General features: G+C 44.4%; 2 protein-coding genes across 2 annotated transcripts in view; one reads left to right on the top strand and one right to left on the bottom strand.

The window, feature by feature from the left end:
• The window catches only part of mei4 (meiosis-specific, MEI4 homolog (S. cerevisiae)), a 40,917-nt gene extending 21,067 nt beyond the window's left edge, over positions 1-19,850 (bottom strand). Inside the window, exons 1-4 of the mRNA XM_028953430.1 lie at positions 19,817-19,850; positions 18,924-19,151; positions 17,821-18,356; positions 5,929-6,060 (exon numbers count right to left, since the gene is read on the bottom strand). Of these exons, the coding sequence (XP_028809263.1) occupies positions 5,929-6,060; positions 17,821-18,356; positions 18,924-19,151; positions 19,817-19,850 (930 nt within the window). The remainder of the gene's footprint in view (positions 1-5,928; positions 6,061-17,820; positions 18,357-18,923; positions 19,152-19,816) is intronic.
• A 2,050-nt stretch (positions 19,851-21,900) lies between these two features.
• On the top strand, positions 21,901-24,904 carry LOC114803346 (5-hydroxytryptamine receptor 1B-like). The gene has a single exon (XM_029002859.1). The coding sequence runs from the start codon at positions 22,342-22,344 to the stop codon at positions 23,461-23,463; it is 1,122 nt and encodes a 373-aa protein (XP_028858692.1). The 5' UTR covers positions 21,901-22,341; the 3' UTR covers positions 23,464-24,904.
• Positions 24,905-25,535: the final 631 nt, after the last annotated feature.

The following is a 25,535-nucleotide window of genomic DNA, read 5'->3' as shown; positions in this document are numbered from 1 at the left end:
CCTCCTTATGCCCTTGAAATATAATTGCTTAATTGAGGCGCTATATAAGGATCTTTTAGCTCTTCATCAAAGGTGAATGGCTTCGAACCCCTGAACTGCAATCAGGGATGAATTGTACACAGAAATGAGTCGCAAGAAGCATGACTGCGTCAGCTAACCGTGAGCAGCATGCCCACTGTACGACGGTTTACACTAGAACTGCAATCATTTGTGCAGCTCCCGCAAGGAAGATGCTTTTTCGGGCTCACAATGGTTCAAAAAAATTGATGAGTGAACCTCAGCGGAACTTCAGTTCACTGTTGGCATAAAAAAATAATGGGATTAGTGACAGTAGGAAGATGGATCACAGCGTCCGCACTGGCCAAATTTTCATGCGACCATATGGCTAAAGAATCCCCTTTCTGTGAGAAGTTAACATGCGCTAAATGCACACATAAATCACCGGCAGGCAGATGCTAAAAATAACAAGCAGCCTGACAGGCCTACCCCACCACTGTCATAGCGATATGGAGAAAAGCGGCGGGCGGAATGGACGGAGAGAGGAGGCGGGAAACAAAATGGCCGAGAAACGCGGGAATAATAAAACCGCGGCAGTGAGCTGAACTGAGCGGTAACCATGACGAAAGAATCTCGGCCTTTTTAAAAAGCACATTTCCGTCCCCGATGCAAATTCCAGGTGTTTCACACAAGTTGGCCAGGTGACGTTTCTCCGTCAACTTCAACGGAGTGGAACAAATCGAGATCCCGCCATTCACCACGGATATCAGCATGACCAAAGGGTGCCATTAAGCATAAGTTGGAATCCTCAAACGATTCCAACGGGAACGCGCTTGTGCAAAGCCCAGCTGCCCGTTGACTGTGGGTTACTAAGCAACAGTGGCTTGTTTTTTCCCCCCCGTTATTTACTAAAATAAAACGTGTGAAAAGAACCTCCTTCAGTCACATATTGAAAAAAAAAAGAAAAAAAAGGGAGATAACAGTTCACAGCTACGTACGGCTATTTCAGGCCTCAGCTTCGAGTTGTGGTGAATGTGCCGGGCAAATGGAGATCGGGGAGTAAACATTCGCTTGGAGAACCTTCACGCTTCTCCAAGGTTCTCTCTTCATTGTCTTTGGCCTTGGCACCACTCGCCCAGGAGGACAATACAGCAGTTCATAGGAGTAAGCAATCGGGATGAACTTGCTCCAAAAAAAAAAAAAAAAAAGCATTTCTGAATTAAATTCACCAATTTCTTTATTTTGGTCCAAATCAATAAAGAAAAAAAAAAAATTCATAAATGACGAGCCGACTCTGGGGTAACAGAGGCCACCCCTGGTACTAGATAAGCCATGTATAAAAGCGCCGCCACAGATCCAATTTCCTGCGAAAATTAATCAATGAAGGGAACAAGGGGAGTCAAAACAAACCCTTTTTGCCCGGCTCTGTCGCCCACTTAGGCCACATTGATCCTTTTCAGGTGCTGTGAGTGCTGTGTACACCGAGTCAAGGTTCCACTGGTGATTAGATGGTGTGAGTGAGCGAACAACAAATCGATGCATCAATTAATGCATTTTCTTGAAGAAACATAACGTCTTGCTCCACTGCGGCCATTCGTTCCAAAAGCCAGGTTTGTCTTTCGTTTAAGCTCCATTTTTTGTTTGGTGTAGACAGTTTTTTCAGTTTCTGTGCTAGATTCCCTGGCTGGCTGTGAGTTGCAGGGATGGGACCTTGGGTCAGTCAACCATGCTTCTTCGCATGGGGGATTTTGGACAACACCAGACTTGTACGTCACTTGTGCAACCTAACACTACCACATGGGAGATCTGAAACACTGCTGGGCATGATAATGAGTTTTAAAAAGTACTCTGATTCTCTGGAAAAAGACAACTTTTACTAAAGGGCTATAAATTCTCTGTATCATTTATGTGTGCAGTTCAAAATGCAATTTCAGTCAATTTTATTACGTGTGCGCTGTTTACATGTATCACCTTTTAATGACTTTTAATTATTTGTATATGACATTTGTATTAATCCATGTTATAGAAACACCCCCAAAGTGTAAGTGTGTGAATATCAGTTAACAACGCCATTCAACACTGTGAATAAATCATATATATGCTGAGATATGCTATTCAAACATGTGAACAATATGTCTAATCCTGAATATATATTACACTTTCCTTGCAGTGTGAACTGAACTACACTGGGCTAACAAGTAATACTTGCTAAGAAAGGCATGTGCTGATATTTATGTTTAATATAAACAGAAAGTGTGAAAAAGGCACCGCTAAAACACACAACCACAGGGTTGGGTGATAGATAGTGATATTTCTCTCAGTAAAAAAAAATATTTATTCCGTAAAAATATAATTCCATCCATTCATACCAATTCAAGTATAATGGACACATGAAGAGAGCAATACACATTTTCCTTCATGTTACCTAAAGACATCTGGCAAAAAAAAAAAAAAATTAAATTCCCTGCAAAATTATCACATGGCTCTTTGGTGTCTACAACATCACAGTTGTTATTTCTTTGTCACACTGAAACAAAACCACTTTGGAAAAGGCCATTTTGGCACACACCTTGAGCCCAGAAGCATTTTCTCAGCATAAAGTGTGATATGTCTGGCTTCAAAATGGCTGCACTTGTTGCTCAGGGCCACAAAACCATAACCTTACTCCCTGCCCTAGCTGGAAGAAACACACAGTGTGCTGAAACTTTTTTTTTTTTCCCCTCTTTTGATGGCAGATTACGCTCTGTGAGCCAGAATGATGTGAAGCAGCAACCCTCTAATTCTGCAGGCCCTCAGGACGCTTGGTGGAGTTTTGTCTGCGGCGTACAGTATCTCAGCTGGAGCTTAATAACATGCACACCACGGCGTGACTAGCATTCAACACTGGAATCTGGAATCATATCCTGGAATCATATCCTCTCCCTTTTTCACACTTCTCAACATTCAAACAGACTTTCCCTTTCCCTTTCCGCTGTGTCGAAAGACAGTGTGTCCAAACCATGTAATGGTTCTCTGAAAAACTTCAAATGATTGGCAATGATTTCACCAGAAACTGCCATAGTCAAGAGGGCAGCTTGGTCAGGGCAAAGTGTTGCTGATTTTGTTGGCTTTGTTCACCTTGGAATAAGTCATTTCTGTTACTCTAAATACCTGGGAGACCTGAAAACAAGTCCTGGATTTGAATTTGAGGTCCATATTCAACAGTTATGGCCAAATGTTTTGGGAATGACACAAATACTGTTTTTTCTGCTTTCTTTTTTATTACAGCAAATTTTATTTGCATATACTTAAGAATGATATGACGATTGATCAGATGAATTGCAAAGTCCCTCTTTGCCACAAAAATAAACATAGGGTAGTAGCCTAGTGGGTAACACACTCGCCTATGAACCAAAAGACCCAGGTTCAAATCCCACTTACTACCATTGTGTCCCTGGGCAAGACACTTAACACAAAGTAGCTCCGGGGGGGGACTGTCCCTGTAACTACTGATTGTAAGTTGCTCTGGATAAGGGCGTAAATATAAATGTAAACTTTATCCCCAAAAGAACCCTGCCACAAAAGTGTTGAGATTGGGAGTGTTGACCAGTACAAGGCTGGAGATCATTCTGTCATGCTGATTGAATTAGAATATCAACAATAGGAGGGTGATGCTTGAAATCCCTCTGTTAACCACGGTTACCTGTAAGGAAATACAGGCAATCATTGCATTGCATAAAAAGGGCATTAAACGCAAGGATATTGCTGCTATTAAGATTGCACCTTAATCAACCATTTATCGGATCTTCAAAAACTTCAAGGTCAGGTGTTGTGAAGAAGGCTTCAACGTGCCCAAGAAAGCACAGCAAGCACCAGGACTGTCTCCTAAAAAGGAGCTGCGGGATCGGGTGCCACCAGTGCACAGCTTGCTCAGGAATGGCAGCAGGCAGGTGTTACTTGAGTGCCATGAATATAGAATGGTCCCAAAACAGCATTCGACAGAAAATTCTCCAGACCATCCAAGAACAGTTTGGTGAAGATCAATGCCTTTTCCAGCATGATGGAGCACCGTGCCATAAGGCCAAAGTGATAACTAAGTAGCTTGAGGAACAAAACATTGAACTAAACATGGCTAGGGAGCTCCCTGGACCTTAATCCAATTGAGAACTCAATCCTCAAGAGGCGAGTGGACAAACAAAAACCCACAAACTCCGAGCACTGATTATGAAGGAATGGGTTGCCATCAGTCAGGTTGATTGACAGCATGCCAGGGCGGATTACAGAGGTCTTGAAAAAAAAGGCCAACACCGCAAATATCAACTTTTGCATAAACTTGATGGAATTGTCAATATAAGCCTTTGGAACTTATCAAATGCTTGTAATCAAACTTCAGTACGCCACAGAAAGATCTAAAAACACTGAAGCAGCAAACTCTGTGAAAAGCAGTATTTGAATAATTCTCAAAACTTTTGCCTGTACTATATATATTTTAAGCAAAAGCATTAGACTTCATAACATAACATTACATATCCATTACAAATAATTTTCTATTTAACCTCCATGTGACCAACTTTTACACTGTACTCCATGAGGGTTAAACGTTTCACCGTGAATAATCAAAAGATTTCCAGATTTCCAGTTCACCTCAATACTTTGTAATGTAACCTTGGTTGCAGGTCTTCCCCACGTTTGCACAAACTGTAAGTTAGTATTTTGGCCCTTTATTTTATGCTGATCTTCTCAAGAGCTGTGATGTTTTGTGCCTGCTGTTGGGCACAGATTCTCTGAGGTCTGAAAACTGGCTAGGCCACTCCAGAACCTTGTAATGCTTTTTATGTAGCCACACTTTTGTTGCCTGGATGGTGTGCTTTGGATCATAGTCACTGATGGAAGGAGGTTTTTGCCCAAAATCTCACGATACATGGCACATTTATCTTTTTCTTAATACGGATCAGTCGATCTGTCCCTTTGCAGAAAAGCAGCCCCAAAGCATAATGAATCACAGTGGGTATTGTGTTCTTCGGATACAAGTGAACATTTTTCCTTTTCAAACACAAGATCTGTTTAGGTCTCATCTGACCACAATCCTCCTCTGGATCGGCCAGATGGTCTCTGGCAAACTTCATGGATGCCCACTGCTCACTAAGGTGATGTTATGTTTTTTGTTTTGTCACCATGTGCTGTGCTGTGTTTCACAATGACAATCACTTCACTTTCACTCTTCACGTGAGTTGACCTTTCAAGCGCTGCAGATTTTGAATCTAATGGAAGTAAACAGACAAAATTTTGCATCTCATTGCTTATTAGCATCTCTTGGTTTCCTAAACTCCCAGTAAGATGATAATGTCTTGTTGTAGTTCTCTGGACACTCAAAGACTGATAAGAGCAGCTTTTCCTCCATTCCGCCAGTCACTGGTGTCCTAGTGGTTAAAGAAGCGGCCCCATTATCAGAAGGTTACCGGTTCGAATCCCGAGCTCACTTAGGGTGATGGTTAAAACAGAGGACACATTTCGTTGTGTGCAGTGTATGCTGCGCTGCAGTATTTCACAATTACAATCCCTTGACTTTCAATACCGGCACTACTTTTTAATGAGGATTTTTATGCCACTGCCAAATCACCAAGCAATATCATTATAATAACTGATTACTGGGTGGTAGTAGCCTAGTGGTTAACCCACTCGCCTATGAACCAGAAGACCCAGGTTCAAAACACTTAACTAAGTCGCTCCAGGGGGGGACTGTCGCTGTAACTACTGATTGTAAGTCGCTCTGGATAAGGGAGTCTGATAAATGCTGTAAATATAAATGTAAATGATTATGTTTTGCACTGCATCGATGCAGAATTAGATTAATTTCAACATCCCTACTCTCCATGAAAGAGGGAGTGCCTATCTGAGGCGAACAGATGCACTGCCCAAGGCTCCAACCCCCCCGGGATGCCGGCCTCTTACCTGGCACGCATTCCACAGGTGGTCAGCCAGGAGGTTGATCTGAGAGAGGAGGAGATCGAGGAGGGGACGCCTCAACATCCTGCTGCGGCCCAGGAGGATCAGGCAGTCGGCCAGGCCTTCCTGTGATGTGAACTGAGAAAGGAAGTACAGAGTCTTCAGAGGTCCCATAGTCACACACCCTGAAATGCATTTGGATTAGGAAAATGTCATATAGCGATTACTGAGATCAATATTGCGACATGCGATTGCAAAATGATAAATGCCAATTTTCCCAATACTGCAGCTTAATAAATAATAAATAATAAATAAATCGAGAATTTTCCGCAAAAATATGTACATTTTAAGAAAACTATACTACATAAGAAAGGATATAGGAACCTTTGTATATAAATGGAATATTTTAGGTTGTAGGTGCCGATACAAATGTCATGTTGCCTCGTGTTTTTTTTTTTGCCATTTTTAAGTTTTAAAAAGTTTACCGATCCCAACTGGGATGTCCTTGTTACATTATACATACGGCTTGTAAAATGTGCAGGGTGCTTTAAGAGAGCAGCGCTGTTGTATGAACATAGGTGTGGTGCTTGGACACAATTTTCGTTTGGCTCACCGCCTGCCACGGAAAAGCAGGAGTTAGCCCCAGAGTTTTATACGTTATATATGCCGTGTTCCGGCCCTGGAGCAGCTGTAATTGGGACCAAGACCCACCCGACCTGATGAGTACAGCTTTTTAATAGCCCGGCATTCTTTGCGTGCACTATTTTTGCTTCTCTCTTGCGATAATTAAAACACATCTCCTGACGATGGTGGCCAAGATTTACAGCTCTATCCTGTGGTCCCCAACCCCAGCCTGGTACACAGCAGGAACAGCTAAGTGAGTAATTTATTTATCGTGGTCACATATTTATCATGGTCAAATATGACATTGAGATGTGAAACAATCAGCCACCAACAATAGTAACACTTCTGGTAAAAAAAGATTGAAAATTTCCACTAAATTTGCACTGCATCGATCCCTGACACACAGTTATAGTTTTAACGGGATTCTGCTACTGGTCACTAAAGCCACTGTTGATTCAAATGCAAAATTTCACGTCGTTCCCTGCACCCTAAACCACGCAGCCCGAACAGACAGAGACACGCTGAAATGGGATCCGAGAGGGTCGGGCAAATGCCCAGAAGCAATGAGCAGATCAGCGCGAGTTGAAAAAGAAGGCTTGCGTTATAATTACTGTGACAAGGACAAGCTGCTCATGATGTATGGCTTGTGTGATCAATTTTGACAGCAACCGAAGCTCACAGGATCCTCTCTGAAAGTGCATAAAAAAATAAATTCACCCTAAACACGGCTTGCAAACCTAAGTGGGATTTATTTATAAAAAAAAAATTCTACCATTGCATTTGCAACACACACACACACACACTCCACAAAAAGAACTCTCAACATAAACACACGTTGCTTTTTTTCCGTGTTATGCAACCAGGCTGATGGAGCCTCCCGAATTATCCCGGCGCGGGGCTCAGAGCCTTCACCCTCTCTCGCTCCGCCGTGCTCCGAGGGCTGCACGCCTCTCGCGCATCAGCCGCATTCATTTTCCCATGCATTTTAAAACAAGCAAATGTATTACCAGCCCCATCGTCACAAGCTACTTCTGCAACGTGCGCGCTAAAGGGAATTAAAGGGAGACAGTGAACCAATACCCAAGGGTTCATGATTTGTCAGGGCCGAGGGGGGGACAGACTGGTTGACGGTACAATCGACTCACCTGCCACTTTCATGTTTGATTCAGTCGCTCGATTCAGGACACCTGCTTAAGTATTTTAACAAAACCGCTCTAGCACCCCGACATTGCACTTAAATAATATCTGGTCAGCAGAAAGGACAACCAGTGAACCTGTGACTGGGTTATAGATGCATGTGGGGGGTAAAGGCCAGCCAGGAGAGCTTCTGCAGCACCAATAGCAGAAAACGAAAGGCATCAGAAAAGAGGCGTATAGTCTACCAAACCAAAGGAGAAGGGGAAGAAGGGTGCGCGATGGCAGAATACAGCAATGAGCATAAAAGGCACTTTTAGAACAATTTACATTGGAGCACAATTTGCAAGTGTATACACTGTTAAACCAACCTTACATATAGTTCACTACAGCATCTGCAAGGTAAAGTAAAAGTTGGTGCTAGATGACTTAAGATTGCTAACTAATTTAGATCTCTTGTCATCCACTCCTCATCTCTCGTTCATGGACACAGTGACAGGGTGGCAGAGAAATGCACCCATCCCTGGCAAAGCTCGCTAAGTCTTTTCTGGGCATTCCGGCCACCTCAACGCCCTCGAGCATTTGTTCTCTGCTGCTAAGAGTATTGCCTCAAAGCGTAGAACAAGCCTTAGTTCTGCAGTACACTGCGATATTTTTTACACTGTAACCCTAACTTGCATATGCATCGCACGCCAATGCACAAAGGCAAACTCTCTCTTTCACACACAGACACACACGATGTACCTACATCGCCTGATTTACATTTACATTTAAGGCATTTGGCAGACACCCTTATCCAGAGCGACTTACAACGTGCTTCCATGTTACCATCAATGAAGTGATCAGTTCCGGTTCACTAGGACCCCCGACTATGAATACAATCTTTTTATTCACTCTGCTGTAGTTTCTCTACATAAGTCAGGCTATATGAATGTTACAAGTTCATCTAAATATTCTCTAAAGAGGAAGGTCTTGAGCTGCCCTTTGAAAATACTCGGTGACTGAGCTGTTCGGACCCTCGAGGGGCCAAGACAGAGAAGAGTCTAGATGAGAGTCTTCCTCGTACCTTCAGAGATGGAGGGACCAGGCGAGCAGTACTGGAGGCTCGGAGTATACGAGGTGCAGTGCGAGGTGTAATAAGGGCTGTGAGGTAGGATGGTGCTACTCCATGTTTGGCTTTGTAGGCCAGCTTCAGTATTTTGAATCTGATGCATGTTTTTGAGCAAGGTAATGCGTCATGCCATAATGGTTTGACTTGACCTTCAAAGAACTTCATCCAAAAAAGGATGTGCAAGTCAAAGTCAAGAACATCAGACCTCACAACTTCTGCTTTTCTTCTGCAAACACCACAGTTTGTCCTGTTTTGTGCCATGTGCAGGATTGTCCGGCTGCTGTCGATGGCCTGACCTCCTGACCTCTGTCTCTCTCTTTCTTGCAAGCGCCACACTACGGTGGCATCATTTCCCCTGAATAAGCTCTTAACTGGCCTATTACTGCTGTGTAACCAAGCTGCTCTTTCGACTGGCCATGAAGGGAAAACACGGGTCACGTCTGGCTGTTGGTGTTCACACCAGCCATACGTCTAACGAGAGTCGTCCTCAAAACTCTCAGGAATTCAAGGATATCTCGATGATTTTGAAGTAGCCTGCAGCTTACTTATTATCTTAAAAAAAGAAAATGAGGCTTTTCCAATACCTTAGATGATCTGATCACTAATGTTCCCAGCCTACCTACATATTCGCCTTACACTTGGTACAGACTTGTTTCCTCTGCAGGGAAAAACTTTGTGATGGGTTTGCCTACTTTCAGTCGCCATGCATATTTTGCTCTCAACAAGCAAAGGAAAAAAGCTCAAATCTTTGCCTGAATCTAATTTAATCGAAATTATTACATTTAATCAAATACAGCTACATTAAACGATATTCGAGCGCTGTCTAGAAAAGACTGAAATCATACACTGAATACTTATATTGCAATCTAAATATTAATACTGCCTAAGGTCCCTCTTGTGCTGCTAAAACTCCGGACAATCAAGGAATAGTGCCATTTGAAGACATTATTTTTGCTAAACGACCCTTGTTAAATGCTTTGGTAAAGCAACTCTCACCTAAATAGATATTGATGATCCAGAACACAAACTGCTCAAAATCACACATATCTATATACTCGTTAATTTTTCCTGCACCTACAACACAGTCAGTGGCTGACTGTGATATTAAGCTATGGCTCAAAAGAAAATATTCTAATCAATCATGAATAAAGCACATCATGGACATACATAGAGGACTACACTAGACTGAAAATACCATTAAAAACAAGTCTGACGGAAAGTTCAAAAATCAAACAGACGTAAAACGACTTTGTGCTATTCACTAGGTCAAAAATGGGATAAAAGCAAATAACACTCTTAAAGTATTCTGTTCCTGGAGCACAATGGACTGAGATGCCAGGCAGGACCCCATTTCACATTATTCAAAATATGGCATGAGTATGATAAGTGAAATGTTCATTTGAAAACATGGATCCATGCAATAACTCGGCCCAGTGGTTTCTGCAACGCCTGACCAATCCTCCGTACTCTTTGTTTTATCTCAGACTGGCAGTCCGGCTCGTTTGGAAAATGAGCAATGGCACGTTCTCATGTTTCGTAAGGTCTCAGTAAATGATTTTCAAAGCCTTTAATCCGCTGCGTCCATCTCCCAACGCCAAGATGCATTGGGCACAGCGATGATTCACCCATAAATGCGCTGTATCTGGACCCTGGTGTCCATGCGGCCGCGGCGGCAATTCGCGGGGCGTGTGATGAATGTGCATTACAGGGGCGAGCAGCGCTCCAGTTAGCAGGAAAATGCAATGTCATGTTAAAAAGAGTTACGGTGTTATCGGGACATGTGATATCCTCCAGTCAACAAGGTCCTCAGTGGCGGCACGTGTGATACTTCACAGCCATAACCTCCCCTCCTATCTCACCTCGGGCGAAAAAGACGAGCCGCCGCACTCTCCTGACGGTGCTGGGGAAATAAAGAGACACGCGTGAAATGGCTTTTCGCTAGTGACTTACTATTTACCCGTTCAATTTCTGAATTAATGACACATTGTCTCGTACTGAGCCTCACCAGATTTCAATTGAACCTTAACTACACTGAGCTCCATAATCGGTTTAATAGACTTCTCACGTTAGTCACATCGCTGCATCGTTATAGGCAGGGACATTTTATAGGAAGGGCGTGTACAGCATCAACACTGCTATCCTGCCTGTTTTGTTGTGCGAGCGTTAACATCCGTGGGGGTTTCAGCGTAAGCAAATCAAATGGTGGAGTTGCACCGAACACTTTTTGCGTCGACTCGCAATTTGGTTGCACGTTTCTTCCGACATTCGTTCGTTCATCTCGTCACCTCGCTGCCGCGTGACACTGCCAATACCAAAAATACCAGTGACACGGAATGGGCTCTAGCAGCCGCGGTTATGGAAAGTGTGTGTGTGCGAGTGTGTGTGTGTGTGATATACAAAATACGATTAATGATCAGGAGATGATTTTCGTCAATGAATATTCATGAGGAAAGTGCTCCTTAATTGGTCGTCTGATTGCTCTCTAACAGCATAATAGCTAGCCTCATGGGAACAGTTACATTTACAGCATTTATCAGACACCCTAATCCAGTAGTTACATGGAGACATTCAGGGTTAAGAGTCTCTGGTTCATAGGCGAGTGTTTTACCCACTAGACTACTAGCGGCCGCTTGGCATTATCATTCTCAAGGATCTTCAGGCTCAACCAAACATTCATTTAACTATGCGGTTTTACAGGTTCACTTTTTCTTCTTTTTAAATTGCTGTCCACATTGTCAATATTGACATGTAAATTTTACAAGTTATCTGGTTACAAAAAAGCTAACTTACTGAAAATGTGCTTAAAGTGCTTCCCTGAGTTAAAATGAAATTAAAATAAAAGAAAATATAAATTAAAAGTGCAACTTGATTATCATCTCAGCCTGATCTGTTTGCTGATGCCTGTTGCTGAAAGGGAGAGGGGACACTGGAACAGTGCAATTATCGCTGCATGTCATGGGTTTTATAGATGTGTTTTTTTCAGCATTTAATTTCAATCATTTTACTCAGGCTCGTGGCATAAATGGAAGCTGAGGGGGTGAAACAGAGGCTAGTATCAGGTGTGGAAAATAAAAACGTTGACCATGAAAAATTATGTTAAAAATGACTTGTAACACGCCCGGAGCCAAAATGTTGGGTTCGGGCTTTAAAACTACTGTACTTGTCAGGCTTGGGTCTAACTGATGGGTCCAGGGTATCACTCTTTGATCATTTTTTGTCGCACCATTGAGATTTTGCATGTGTAACCAAATTGGTTCGCATTCTACAGCCCTGTGTACTGGCACCAATTGCACGATCATCCTACCTACATGAAATACCTGCCCATTCCGGTGACAGGACCAGCGCAGAGGAATTAAAGAGTCAAAGTGAAAGTCATCTTGCCTGTCTGCTAAGCACAGCGCAACACTTTCCCTACATGAGCGAGCAAGTGACTCAAGCTGATCTCTTTTGATGAAGCTGACATTTGGGAAAATGTGATCTGATGTCACTCTGACTACCAGTGTGAATGAAATTACCACACATTATGGTATCTATCTATATGTATGTATGTATGTATGTGTGTGTGTGTGTGTGTGTGTGTATATATATATATATATATATATAGAGAGAGAGAGAGAGAGAGAGAGAGACACACACACAAGAATGTTTACATGGTGTTGAATTAAAAACACAAAAAACATTATTGTGTGTAGACTGTGCTTTACTATTCTTGTAACTTATGACAAATTTGTGCAAAGCTGTTCCATATTATTCAAAATATTCTTGCAACTGCATTTACAGTTTTGGTTTACTCCTGGATTACCATTTTGTGTTATATAAATAGAACACAATGCCAAATGTTAAAGTTATGTTGGACGTAGCATTCCAGCGGATCAGTTGCTTCCATTTCCCCCTATCTTCTGTATCTTGTAACCAGTAACCAATCGCCTGCATATCCTCTCTCACCACATTACTCTCCATCTTTTCATCTCCAGGTCGAGAGTAGCCCATTTTCCACTAGCACCCTGTTGGCAAATAGTACTGGTGGCGGCTCTTGTCAACCCCGGCCTCAACTGATTCAGTGTGTGAAATTCACAGGCTGTCCTCAACCTGACGCATTCATTATTTGGCCTATTTAATGACTGAGTCTGAGGTAGTCTCGGTATGAGAACATTCGGTACTGGGTACCTCTAGGAACAGCAATATGAACCACTTTTCTGATCCATATTCTCTCTAAATATCCACAGGTTTGCAAATTCATACAGTGCATCCAGAAAGTGTTCATGGCACATCACATTTTCCACATTTTGTTTTGTTACAGCCTCTTCCTCAGAATTCTACATACAACACCCCATTCAAGATTTTTTTTACTTTAGTTTTTAGCAAATTTATTCAAAACAGAGAAAGCACATGAACATAAATATTCACAGCCTTTGCAGTGAAGCTCAAAATTGAGCTCATGTGCCTCCTGTTTCCCCTGATCATCCTTGAGATGTTTCTGCAGCCTAATTGTGCACCTGTGGAAAAAACTCTGACTGTAGACCTCCGAGGTAAAGATTGTCTCGAGGCCCAAATTTGGGAAAGGTTACAAAAAAATTCTGCAGCTTTGAAGGTTCCATTGAGCACAGTGGCCTCAATCATCCATAAGTGGAAGAAGTTGAAAACCACCACTCTTCCTAGAGCTGGCCAGCCACGTAAACCGAGCGGTCGGGGGAGAAGGGCCTTAGTTAGAGAGGTAACCAAAAACCCTGATGGTCACTCTGTCAGAGCTATAGAGGTCATCTGTGGACAGAGGAGAACCTTCTAGAAGGACAACCATCTCTGCAGCAATCAAGCAATCAGGCCTGTATGGTAAGAGTGGCCAGACGGAAGCCACTCCTTAGTAAGTGGTAGCCTGCTGGGTGTTTGCCAAAAGGCAGCTGAAGGACTCTCAGACTATGAGAAAAAAAATTCTCTGGTCTGATGAGAAATCACATTCGGAGGAAACCAGGCACCGTTCATCACCAGGCCAATATCATCCCTACTGTGAAGCATGGTGGCAGCAGCATCATGCTGTGGTGAAGTTTCTCAGCTGCAGGAACTGGGAGACTAGTCGGAATAGAGGGACAGACGACTGCAGAAATGTACAGAGACATCCTGGATGAAAACCTGCTCCAGAGTGCTCTTGAACTAAGACTGGGGCGACGGTTCATCTTTCAGCAGCGACCCTGAGCACACAGCCAAGATATGAGAGGAGTGTTTTCAGGACAACTCTGTGAATGTCCTTGAGTGGCACAGCCAAGGCCCAGACTTGAATCCAGTTCTCTGGAGAAATTTACATTTACGGAATTTATAAGACGCCCTTATCCAGAGCGACTAACAATCAGTAGTTACAGGGACAGTCCCCCTGGACCAACTTAGGGTTAAGTGTCTTGCTCAGGGAAACAATGGTAGTAAGTGGGATTTGGTTCATAGGCAAATGTGTTACCCACTAGGCTACTACTACCCATCTTAAAATGTGTGGGTATTGACACTTCCCATCCAAACTGATGGAGCTTGAGAGGTGCTGCAAAAAGGAATGGATGAAACTGGCCAAGGATAGGTGTGTCAAGCTTGTGGAATCTTATTTAAAAAGACTTTAGGCTGTAATTGCTGCCAAAGTTGCATCGACAAAGTATTGAGCAAAGGCTGTGAATGTGCATGTTATTTTTTTAATTGTTAATAAATTTGCCAAAACATCGAGTAAACTTAACATTGTTATTATGGGGCATTGTATGTAGAATTCTGAGGGAAAATTGAATATAATTTTTTTAAATTGAATTCTGGAATAAGACTGTAAAATAACAAAATGTGGAAAAAGTGGTGTGCTTTCCGGATGCACTGTATATGCTGTGTACTGAAACAGGAACGGGGGTTGGGGACGGGGTTACATACATCATCAAACTAAAAAAAGACAGAATCTAAAAGTGCACAGAGTAGGATGGAGACCAATGAAGATGAAGCAATGCCAGAGGTCTGCTGCATTCTGCAGTCCCGACGGGCTTTGTTCACACTCTCAGCTAAATAAGGCTGCCGTTCCCTCCTTCATTCCTGGGTGCGTGCTCAATCCACCCACTTTTTGTTAAAAACAAATAAGTAAAATAGTAAGCTTCAGCAGCGACCAACGTAATTAGCTCTGCTTCATGGAAGCGAGAGGTGAAAATGCGTAAGTGTTAGAAACATCGCGAATGTAAGCGAATGTGTGAACAAGCGTGAGTAGACTGCTGGAGAAAGTGTGAGACGGATTTAAAAAACTTTGGAAAGACGCAGTTATTCTACGATAATGTTTCAAAATATGTCTGATGTTGCAATAACTTTACACCTTGGCTGGCTACGAGGTACTGTATCTCACACTTTTTTTTCCGGCAGGGAATGCGATGGATTGTTTAGACATACACACAAAACGTTCAGATGCGTGTTGCTATGGGGAGGATGTGAGCTATACCGTGCTTGGTATCAGTCCAGAGAATCACTACAGTTTCATACGACACGCAACAGGGCCGAGCAGGCGACTGATGTGATCCATTCTGACTGTCCTTTGTGCTGAGCATGAATGAATAAATCTCTGGTGGTCATTCTGAATTGCCTTCTGTGGCACAATGGCATCCATTCAGACCCTCATGCCTGGATTGTTGCCCATAATATTCGATGACTGAGATAAAGAATGCTGATGGACCATGACATTGTGCTACAATGTTATTACTCAACGAATACAGGGAAACATTAAGCCTTAGTAAGACTTAAGTGTTTGAAATAAAAACAAGTGGTCTAAATTTTAATTGAAATCCATGCATCTTTTTTTAAAGATCTTTGAAGAGTTATTATTTCATTCTCTACCTATTTATATTATTGGTAAATGCTTTGTATTGTGTGGAAATTATTTTGGCCAAAGCACATATGGCCAAAACTAAGTAATGCCATGTCTGCGGGGAGAAAACGTGTCATAGACAGGCCTAAGTCTTTAAAAATTAAACATTAACATGATAATCGCTGCAATTAATTTAAAATATCTGATGCATTGTTTTCTGTAAGATCACATATCTTATGTGATGGATCAAAGCTTGAGGGTGGGTGTGGGTTTGTGTGTTCTGTGACGTGCTGTGGCTGTCCAATCGATTGCTGTTTCTTCCTTTACCTGAAACAAGCCCAAATGACTGGCCAAATTTTTGATTTACAGGAACATTGAATCAATGGGTTTGTATAACCAACATTTAAACTGCGAGGGAGTAGAATGTGAGCGCGTGTGGGAAGAAACGAGAAACCCCGGTGCGATGGGACACATGGAGGCAGGTTTCCTCCGGTTTACTATACGAACGAGAGCCGGCGTGAGCCGCAACACCACACAGATGTTGTCGTTCAGGTTTTAGGTTGAATCGGGGACAAGGGGCAGGATGAGAGGGAAGAGTAGAGAGGTGAGGAGAGGTGAACAGGATAGGTCTTACTGGTTTCAGATGAAGTAGGAGCCGAGTCGAGTTGACCGATGCCAATCAATGACTGAGCGGCGGGCAGTGGCCATCTTGCCAATTTATAGGAGTCACGTTACCTCAGCTCCGTTACTCCCGGTCACATGGATGGAATCATGTGACAAAAACAAAGTGAAGGACCCGGAATTCGGTGGCACATGACCTAAAAGGACTGCAGACCAAATAAATAAAAAATAACAAGCCTTCGATCTGTCAGTAATTTGTTGGTCAATGTGCATTTCTGGGTTTACTAAATGCAGCGTGCTTATCGGTGCCTGATCTGATCCAATAAAACCGATCGGAAAAGTGGTATCGAAATGGAAATGACCAGGGTCGCCCTGTGCAAAAAAAGTCATTATGATGTTAAAAATCACAAATTAATACCTTGGAATCCTGGAGGGACTGCATGATATAATATGAAGAAGCATAAACTCTACAGCTGAATACAGAAGATCCTAAAAATATAACAAATACCTGGAATTTCCCTGGCCTTATGGGTGACAGAAAGTCCACTTTCAGTAGAATTGCCCAGATATTGTTTTATCTATATGTTATGCTATATGTCTGATGAATCTGTAAAATGATTTTTATTAACTTATTATTAATCTACCGTCTACCACCAATGGTTACATTTATATTGCAATATGAATTTTATGCCATATAGCACAGCCCTATGGTCTTTATGGTTTATCGTGGTTCATTTCACTTACTTTCCTTACTTACTATATAAGCAAACCTGTATTAGCTAGACACTGACTTACTTTGACTTTCCTATCCTAAATTCATTATGAGTTTTGCATCCACTAGCAAAGCAGTGATTGTATTCTATGGAAGAATAAACTAAGCAATCAGAACTGAGAATTAAACTGACAGGAGCCCGCTGCATTTGAACCGACTTTGCATAATTGACCCATCCCCACAAGCAGAGTGATTAAGAAAAGAAGAAAAAAAGAAAGGACGGGGGAAATGGCGTAATGGTTAATGGAGTAATCATTTAGAGGTGGGCTGGGTAATTGAATGAAATGATGGTGGAAAGAATAAGACAGATTGACAGCTCGGCCCCTGAAAGGGTGAGGGCATTATAAACAGAGGTGTGAACGAAACACGTGAAACAGCAAGGAGGGGGACGCTGCGATGAAGATGGCGAAGGGCTGTTCCACGCGTTAATGCCAGTGTGGGCCTGAAACTGGCAGAAAACTACCCCAGAAAAGCTGTAAAATCGTGCCAACAGCTGTGTGTGTAAAATGTGGGTCCAACATGAGAGCAAACTAATTATAAACGCCAAAGTACAAAGATTACTCCACATTTTGAGGGCACACAATCTGCAGGGGGGTAACTTTTTACTCTCGATATTATGGATTGGGCTTTGGCAAAGAGCGGCAGCGACCGAAGCCCGTATATTGTAAAAAATATTATCCCTCATAACGTCCACCCCCTCTGCAAATCGATAGTAGGCGCGGCTCAATCAGCTGTGAGCATATGCTGCCACTGAATGAACCTCAATAAACCTGCTGCAGCGATAAATCTGACAAGTTTGATGCAATCGCAGCGGCGCTGCGCGACTCTTACCCGGTTCAGATGGCTGTTGCTCAGCAGATGCTCGGCCAGTTCCTTCAAGCAGTCCTCGGCGTGCGTAATGAACAGCCTGGAGGGACCGCTGCAGGGCCGACACTGATCCAGGGCCTGCGCTGCCACCTGCGAGGCCTGAAGGAGCAAAGCTTGCTGGGTAGGAGTCCGGCCGTCCTTGTAGGCGGAGACCAGGGAGCGGAGCAGCTGGCCCGCCGAGTCCCACGCCACTGAGCCCTCCTCGGCCAGGGGGTGCCAGCAGGCGTCCAGCTTACGCAAGCCACAGAGGTTCTGCAGGAACTGCATGTGAGCGGCCATGGGGTCCGAAGCCCCGCCTGGGAAGCGGGGCCGAAGGGAGGCGGTGGCAGGTGGGTGCCCGTCGGCCTCGTCCGCGCCTGCGGTTTGCAGCAGAGCCTCCGTGTTGCTTCCGCTTCCGTGGCCTGAATCATTCTCCGGGGTAGCAGGCACCACCTCGGAAAGCTGGGGTACTTTAGGAGAGTCTGAGAATTCCTGAGACAGCAGGGTCGCGGGGTCATTTCCTACAGGATCCGTAAAAGCAGAAAAACAGAGCATCATTCAGACGCGTGCATTCAAGTACATATCCATTTCCTGTCCTTCGCCCATAAATACACACATCAAGGGAAAGGAGCCTCTTTCATACAAGATGGCTCTCTTTCCCCCTTTTATCCCATTCAAGCAATCAAAATAGCTCCGGCGTTAAATAAGACTGAGTCACCTTGACTCCGTTCATTTATAAATGTGCTTAGCACATCAAAGAGACCGGCAAGGTAGCCTCGTTCGGCGGGGAAACAACGGCAAAGTCGCGTAAAGAGACTCGAGGAGGAGGAGGAGGAGGCGGAGGCGGCGTGCGAAACTCGCGGCGCCGTAATCCAATTAGGCCGCGTAGCGGGCGCGCCAAACCGGGAGCATCTCGGTCCAAATGGCTGCCTTTAATGAGCCTGGATCCCTGCTATTCGCCGGCGGAGAGTCGGAGCGGAGCGGGAAGCGCATAAAAACAACAGCAAAGAAAAGAAAAGAGAGAGAAAAGAAAGAACAACCCACAGCGCCCCCGAATAATGACAGATGAGGCCCGGTCGCGTACGTACCGGCGGGCCGGGACCGCGTCCTGCTGAGCAGGAGCTCCTGCCGCAGCCTCAGCACCTCCCGCTGCAGGCCCCGGGCCTTGGCCTCCCACGACTCGTCCCGGCGGCCGAGTCCGGCGGCCAGGTCCTCGGCGTGCTGTCGCCCGCTCCTCCCCGGCGGCCTGCTCTTGATCACGGCGACCGCCACGGCGAGTTTGGCGGACGCCGCGGACCACTGTCCGGCGCGGGCCGCTGCGGACAGAGAAATAGTCGAAAGCGAGCAGAATTAGGAGCAAAGTTGGTGGTTTTAAATATGGGACTAAATAATAAAATATGAGACGAATAGCTCAACAGCCAGATAATACGAGAGGATTCACCTGAAAAATACTCCCGATTCATTATCTTAATCAATGATTCAAATATAAAGTTTATATCCTAATCAGCACTGAGGTCAAATATAAAGTTTATACCCTAATCAGCACTGAGGTCAAATATAAAGTTTATATCCTAATCAGCACTGAGGTCAAATATAAAATTAATATCCTAATCAGCACTGAGGTCAAATATAAAGTTTATATCCTAATCAGCACTGAGGTCAAATATAAAATTAATATCCTAATCAGCACTGAGGTCAAATATAAAGTTTATAACCTAATCAGCACTGAGGTCAAATATAAAATTAATATCCTAATCAGCACTGAGGTCAAATATAAAGTTTATATCCTAATCAGCACTGAGGTCAAATATAAAGTTTATACCCTAATCAGCGTCAACTAGCTACGTAGCAGCCCGTCAATGGCGGGATTCGGATGCTAGCTATGCTACATGCTATGCTCGCAGGCTAGCGAGAAAAAAAACGCGTTTTAACTAAATGAAAAAATATATGTAAAATAATAATAATAATTTCGCGTTTTTACCCTGCGAAGAGTGGCCTCCGGCTCCGGTATCCATGTCGGATAAATGAACTCGTCGGGTGTTGAGAAGAGCCGGACTTGCTGGTGTTAAACTTGGCAGAATGTTACGGAACTTTCGGTGTGTGAGGAAAACGAAATGCTGCAGTCACCTTTAAACGGGCCTATTTACATTTTTTAGATTCTCACTGAAGGCATCAAAACTATGAATGAACACATGTGGAGTTATGTACTTAACAAAAAAATGTGAAATAACTAAAAACCTGTTTTATATTCTAGTTTCTTCAAAATAGCCGCCCTTTGCTCTGATTACTGCTTTGCACACTCTTGGCATTCTCTCGATGAGCTTCAAGAGGTCGTCACCTGAAATGGTTCTCCAACAGTCTTGAAGGAGTTCCCAGAGGTGTTTAGCACTTGTTGGCCCCTTTGCCTTCACTCTGCGGTCCAGCTCACCCCAAACCATCTGGATTGGGTTCAGGTCCGGTGACTGTGGAGGCCAGATCTCCACTTTTTGTTAACTGCATAACTCCACATGTGTTCATTCATAGTTTTGATGCCTTCAGTGATAATCTACTAATTTAAATGGTCGTGAAAATAAAGAAAACACATTGAATGAGAAGGTGTGTCCAAACTTTTGGCCTGTGCTGTATATATGTGTGTGTGTCTGAGGAGGTTCTTTTTTTTAAATAAATGAAATCAGATAATATTTAACAAATATATACATCTTTGCACGAATCACCACTTCACCAGTTAAGAATAATAATCTGTAACTGTCAGGATTGACTGCAGCTGGGCTCAACACCTGTGGCCAATTCTGACAACGCTTAAAAGCCAGAGATTTCCGCCCCTTCGGAAGGGACGGCATTTTAGTGGACTTAATGCACGTATGTGAATGTGTATTTTCAGTTCTGGCAATCGGCACACGCCTGCGGGTTAGTTTTAGTTCTCCCCCGTGTTACAATCCTTTTCGGCCATTGTTTATTTGTATTTATTTATTGTTTGTTATAATAAAACCCTTCCCAGCATGTCAGACCTCTGCGCTTCCTTCCCCCCGTAAGTCCGTAGTCGTGACCATAACATTGATTTCAAACGGATCGAACTGTTGCAGAGGTCGTTGTTTATAATATGAGCTATTTTCTTGCACGATTAATTCTAAGATCTTTTCTTCCTTGTAATTCCTAGAACGTTGATTATCAAATGCTAATACTAAATGCTAGTACCAAGGCGCTATTGTTGTAAAAAAAAAAAATTATGATAACACTAAAAAGGAATCTTTTATTGGCCACGACTCTATATTAATATGTAGAGCATATTTTGTTCCCCAAACCCACCATCGGTTGTCATGGTGTTTCTGTCACTTCATTTTTCCCGCACACGAGCCGTGAGGCCTTAATGGCAGCTGCAGATTTCCGGATTAAATGATCAATTAGCATGCAATTAACGCCTAATTATTCAATGCATTAGCCTGTATAATGCCTTGTATCGCTCATCATTGTGGATTTCAGAGCTTGTTAGTCAATCTGAAAGAATAAAAAATATATTTTTAACTATCGCGCCTTACCGTGTCACCTGTCCTACACACACACACACACACACACACACACAGAAAATAAAATCTGAGAAATGAAGACCGGCTTTGGATGAAGTGCGGCACGTGTAGCTGTCCGCGGTACTGAACCCCGGGACACTCGCGCGTGCAAAAGTGACCGGGTGTCACAAGTTCTCTCACACGTGCAGCACGACGCATGCAAACACGGACGTGGGGGGATTAAAAAAAAAAAAGTCACACGCTGTCATTCGCGCTGGCGACAAAACCGCTGGCAGCGCGCTGTGGTGATGAGGGTTTCAAGAAAGCACGTCCCGAAACCCACAGCCTCCGTGCGCAGTCGTTTCCACCCTCTTTTAATAATAATAATACTTATTATTATTATTATAACGCACTTCATCTAAACGACTCGCGGGATTTTTCTTGTCTCGGACGTAACGCGAGGGCTTTATGACCCAGAGGAGACGAGGCGTCCGCGTTCCCGCGTGGAAAGAGCCTTTATAAAGCGGAGTGGGGCGCATCTCCAGCATCCCCGCCGCACGCAACTTTTCGCCCGGAGCTCGGAGGACGGCCGCTCCGAGTCGAGCGGACGATCGTCTGACGAAATCATTATTGTTACCATCATCAGTATTGTACTTGTCGCGACGATGCCGACGGTTAAAAGTGACTTTAATTTGAATGATGGATTACGTTCCTTTTTTGCGCCCCTGAAATGACGAGTGGCGCCTTTTGCTTGGAATACCTCACCTCGGTTACGTTCTAAAAGAAGAAGGAATAATAAGAAAGTGCCGAAATAAAGTTTCTATGTTCGCTGACGGTTCGGTGAGATGTGGGGAGATCTCGGCAGCGCGCAGTGCGCACGCTCGTCCCGGGCCAGATGACACGGACAGCGAGTTTTCCCCGCGGAAACATGTCCCACAGGAGCCCCGTGGGGCGTGAGTCCTCGGGCTGAGTCCCCGGCACACCCGCCGGGCGCCGGTGGAGGATGGAGCGACCGAGCCACTTCCACGGCGAGACGCTCAACGTCTCCGCCAACCACACGGCCGAGGCGCAGGACAGCGAGGCCAGCCTCGTCCTCCAGACGAGCCTGGCCACCGTCCTGGCGCTGATCACCTTCGCCACCACGCTGTCCAACGCGTTCGTCATCGCCACCATCTACCAGTCGCGCAAGCTGCACACCCCCGCCAACTTCCTGATCGCGTCGCTGGCCGTCACCGACCTGCTCGTCTCCATCCTGGTGATGCCCATCAGCGCGCTGTACACGGTGAGCCAGACGTGGACCCTGGGCCAGGTGATGTGCGACATCTGGCTGTCGTCGGACATCACGTGCTGCACCGCGTCCATCCTGCACCTGTGCGTGATCGCGCTGGACCGGTACTGGGCGATCACGGACGCGGTGGAGTACGCCAAGAGGCGCACGTCGGGGCGCGCCGCGGCCATGATCGCCACCGCCTGGGTGATCGCCATCTCCATCTCGCTGCCCCCCTTCTTCTGGCGCCAGGTGAAGGCGGACGAGGTGACCAGTTGCACGGTCAACACCGACCACATCTTCTACACCATCTACTCGACCTTCGGCGCCTTCTACATCCCCACGCTGCTCCTCATCGTGCTCTATGGCAGGATATACGTGGAGGCGCGCAAGCGGATACTGAAGCAGTCCCCCAAGAAGACGGGCAAGAGGCTGACCTCGGCCCACCTCATCACCAACTCGCCCGGCTCGGTGGCGTCCACGACGTCCCTCAACTACGGCACCCACGAGGCCTCCTCCTGCGAGACCATCGCCTCAGCCAACGCCAACCAGGTGAAGGTCACCGTATCCGATGCCCTCCTGGAGAAGAAGAGGATATCGGCGGCCAGGGAGCGGAAGGCGACCAAGACGTTGGGGATCATCCTGGGCGCCTACATCGTGTGCTGGCTGCCCTTCTTCATTTACACACTGCTGGCGCCCATGTGCACCACGTGCATCCTGAGCCCCGAGCTGTTTGACATTTTTACATGGCTGGGCTACCTGAACTCGCTCATCAACCCCATCATCTACACCATGTCCAATGAGGATTTCAAGAAGGCTTTCCACAAACTGATACGCTTCAAGTGCTGCAGGGCATGAGGCGCCATTCCTGTCACCTCCGGCCAGGGCCACGTTTTCACAGCACTATAAAAGCCGTTTGGGAATGTCAGCTAGACTGCTGGGTCAATCAGAATCCTTGAATAAAAGTGCTGAAAATATAACGAAGTGTCCCTGAAATGACTAGAACAGTCTGTCACAACACAGTAGGAAGGGAGGAGACTGGATCGGGCACTCAGTGTTGCCAGATTGGGTGATGATAATTTAAAATTAATAAGGGGAACATGTATTGAGGTGAACAATTCATATTTAAGAATCACTTTGACTGTTTTGGGAGTTTTGGTGCATTTTTTGGATGACTGGGTTGAAACCGTCACAAATCTGGCAACGCTGTCAGCACTACTTTGGGTTTGTTATTTATTGCCTGGAGTGGGTTTAAATTGTCCAAAATGTGGAATCATCATTAATGGTATCCTCCTATTTCCTTATTAAAAAATAATAATTAAGTTATCCTGGATGGGAAAAGGGCAGGGTGGGTAGTCCATTCTACAAATCCTGACATGGCGTTAGCGGACACTCCTCAGCACTAAAAAACAGGGCTCAGAGTCTCCATCAAAGGCTGTAATTCCATCATTTTCATATTGGAAATAAATATAATATCGCATAAGGAGAGCACAAGCTGACCTTCTTCATATAAATGGATAATTGTGGATAACTGATCAGGACTGTGTTCCCCATTCTGCTCTGGAAAGGGGGTCACCACCTTTAAAGATGTTTCTGAGGGTGTGTGTGAGAGAGAGAGCTGGTATGAGTGGCGGTGGACACGTTGCACCCAGGAACGTGGAAAAGGAAAATGCTTCAGAAAGGCTTGATTACGCACATTCAGGCGTCCGTGCCCCGAAGCGTTCGGCAGAGATTCATCTCGCTGTGTCTCGCTTTGAACCGCAGCTGATAATAATTTTTCATACACCTTTTTCTGGGACGGAAGGCATTCTATTGTAAATACCTTGTACTGATTACTTTTCAGCAGCCATTTACTTTGCCAAGCGATTCCCGGGTTACTGCCTAACAAAGGCAATGTGTGTGTATTTAGGTGTGTGTCTGTGCGAATGTTATCATTTGCATTTCTCCATTTTTCCATGTGATATTTTCATATCTGGGCGAGGGTTGGTTGAAGAAATCTGAAACTCTTAGCATGTTTCAGCCATTGGCATTACAAATGACACCGCATGGGATTCCGATTGAACACAGACTGACCACTCAAGTATGCTCAGCTACGCTTTAACTGTCCGGTACAAAAACGACCCCAGCGTGCCTAATTTCCACATCATCTGTAATGGAACTCGTCTTCATTGGAACTGCTGTACCATAGCTGCTTGTCTCAACATGAAGCAATGTACTGTAAATTGCCTTGGCTGTCCGGGTTCAGTCCCATTCACTGCTGCTATAAGAAAAGTCCAATAAAAGAAAAGTCCAACTGAAATTCCAGAGGTATGGTGATTTACCGTCAGGATATTGAGAAGGAGGCCATGAATCACTCTAATGAGATTGTATGAATGTTTTGTTCAGTAGTGCAACCTGCCAGCACATACAATTTAGGCTTGACCTGCTGTTCTTTAAAATCCCAATTCCATCATTTCAGATTAATAGTATATAATCCAATGTGAGAAAATGCCAATCACAAAGACTGATATATTTCTCGGGAACAGCATTTAGGTTATGGAATTTTTAACAAACAAACAAAAAAAGATATATAGGGAATAACCTATAATGTTTTATGCCATCTTTACTATATACTGGACTATTTAGTGAATACGTGGATTTACCCAGTAGTACATCTCTGGTTAAAAAAAACAAAAAGTAAAACTAGTAAAAGTATTGGTAATGTGCAAATAAATATTCTTACAGTGTAGCTGGTTAATGAACCTACCACAGTGTGTAACGCAAATAATATTTAGAGCATGTATCCTTGAAACCCAAGCATATAATGCCCATTGCTTAAGCGGGTAGTTTGAGCACCATAAAGGTTTATGGTGCTCAAACTACCAACTTAAGCCAAGAGCATAATTTGGTCAGGCTGCAGAGTGAGGAGAACTGGGCCCTCAATGCATCCA

This window comes from Denticeps clupeoides, chromosome 14 (genome assembly GCF_900700375.1).
Source record: "Denticeps clupeoides chromosome 14, fDenClu1.1, whole genome shotgun sequence".
Lineage (NCBI taxonomy): Eukaryota > Metazoa > Chordata > Actinopteri > Clupeiformes > Denticipitidae > Denticeps > Denticeps clupeoides.
This window is presented reverse-complemented; position numbering and strand designations above follow the sequence as displayed.

Excerpts from the sequence above, each read along its gene's own strand:
- LOC114803346 (XM_029002859.1), top strand. The coding sequence starts at position 22,342 with ATGGAGCGACCGAGCCACTTCCACGGCGAGACGCTCAACGTCTCCGCC.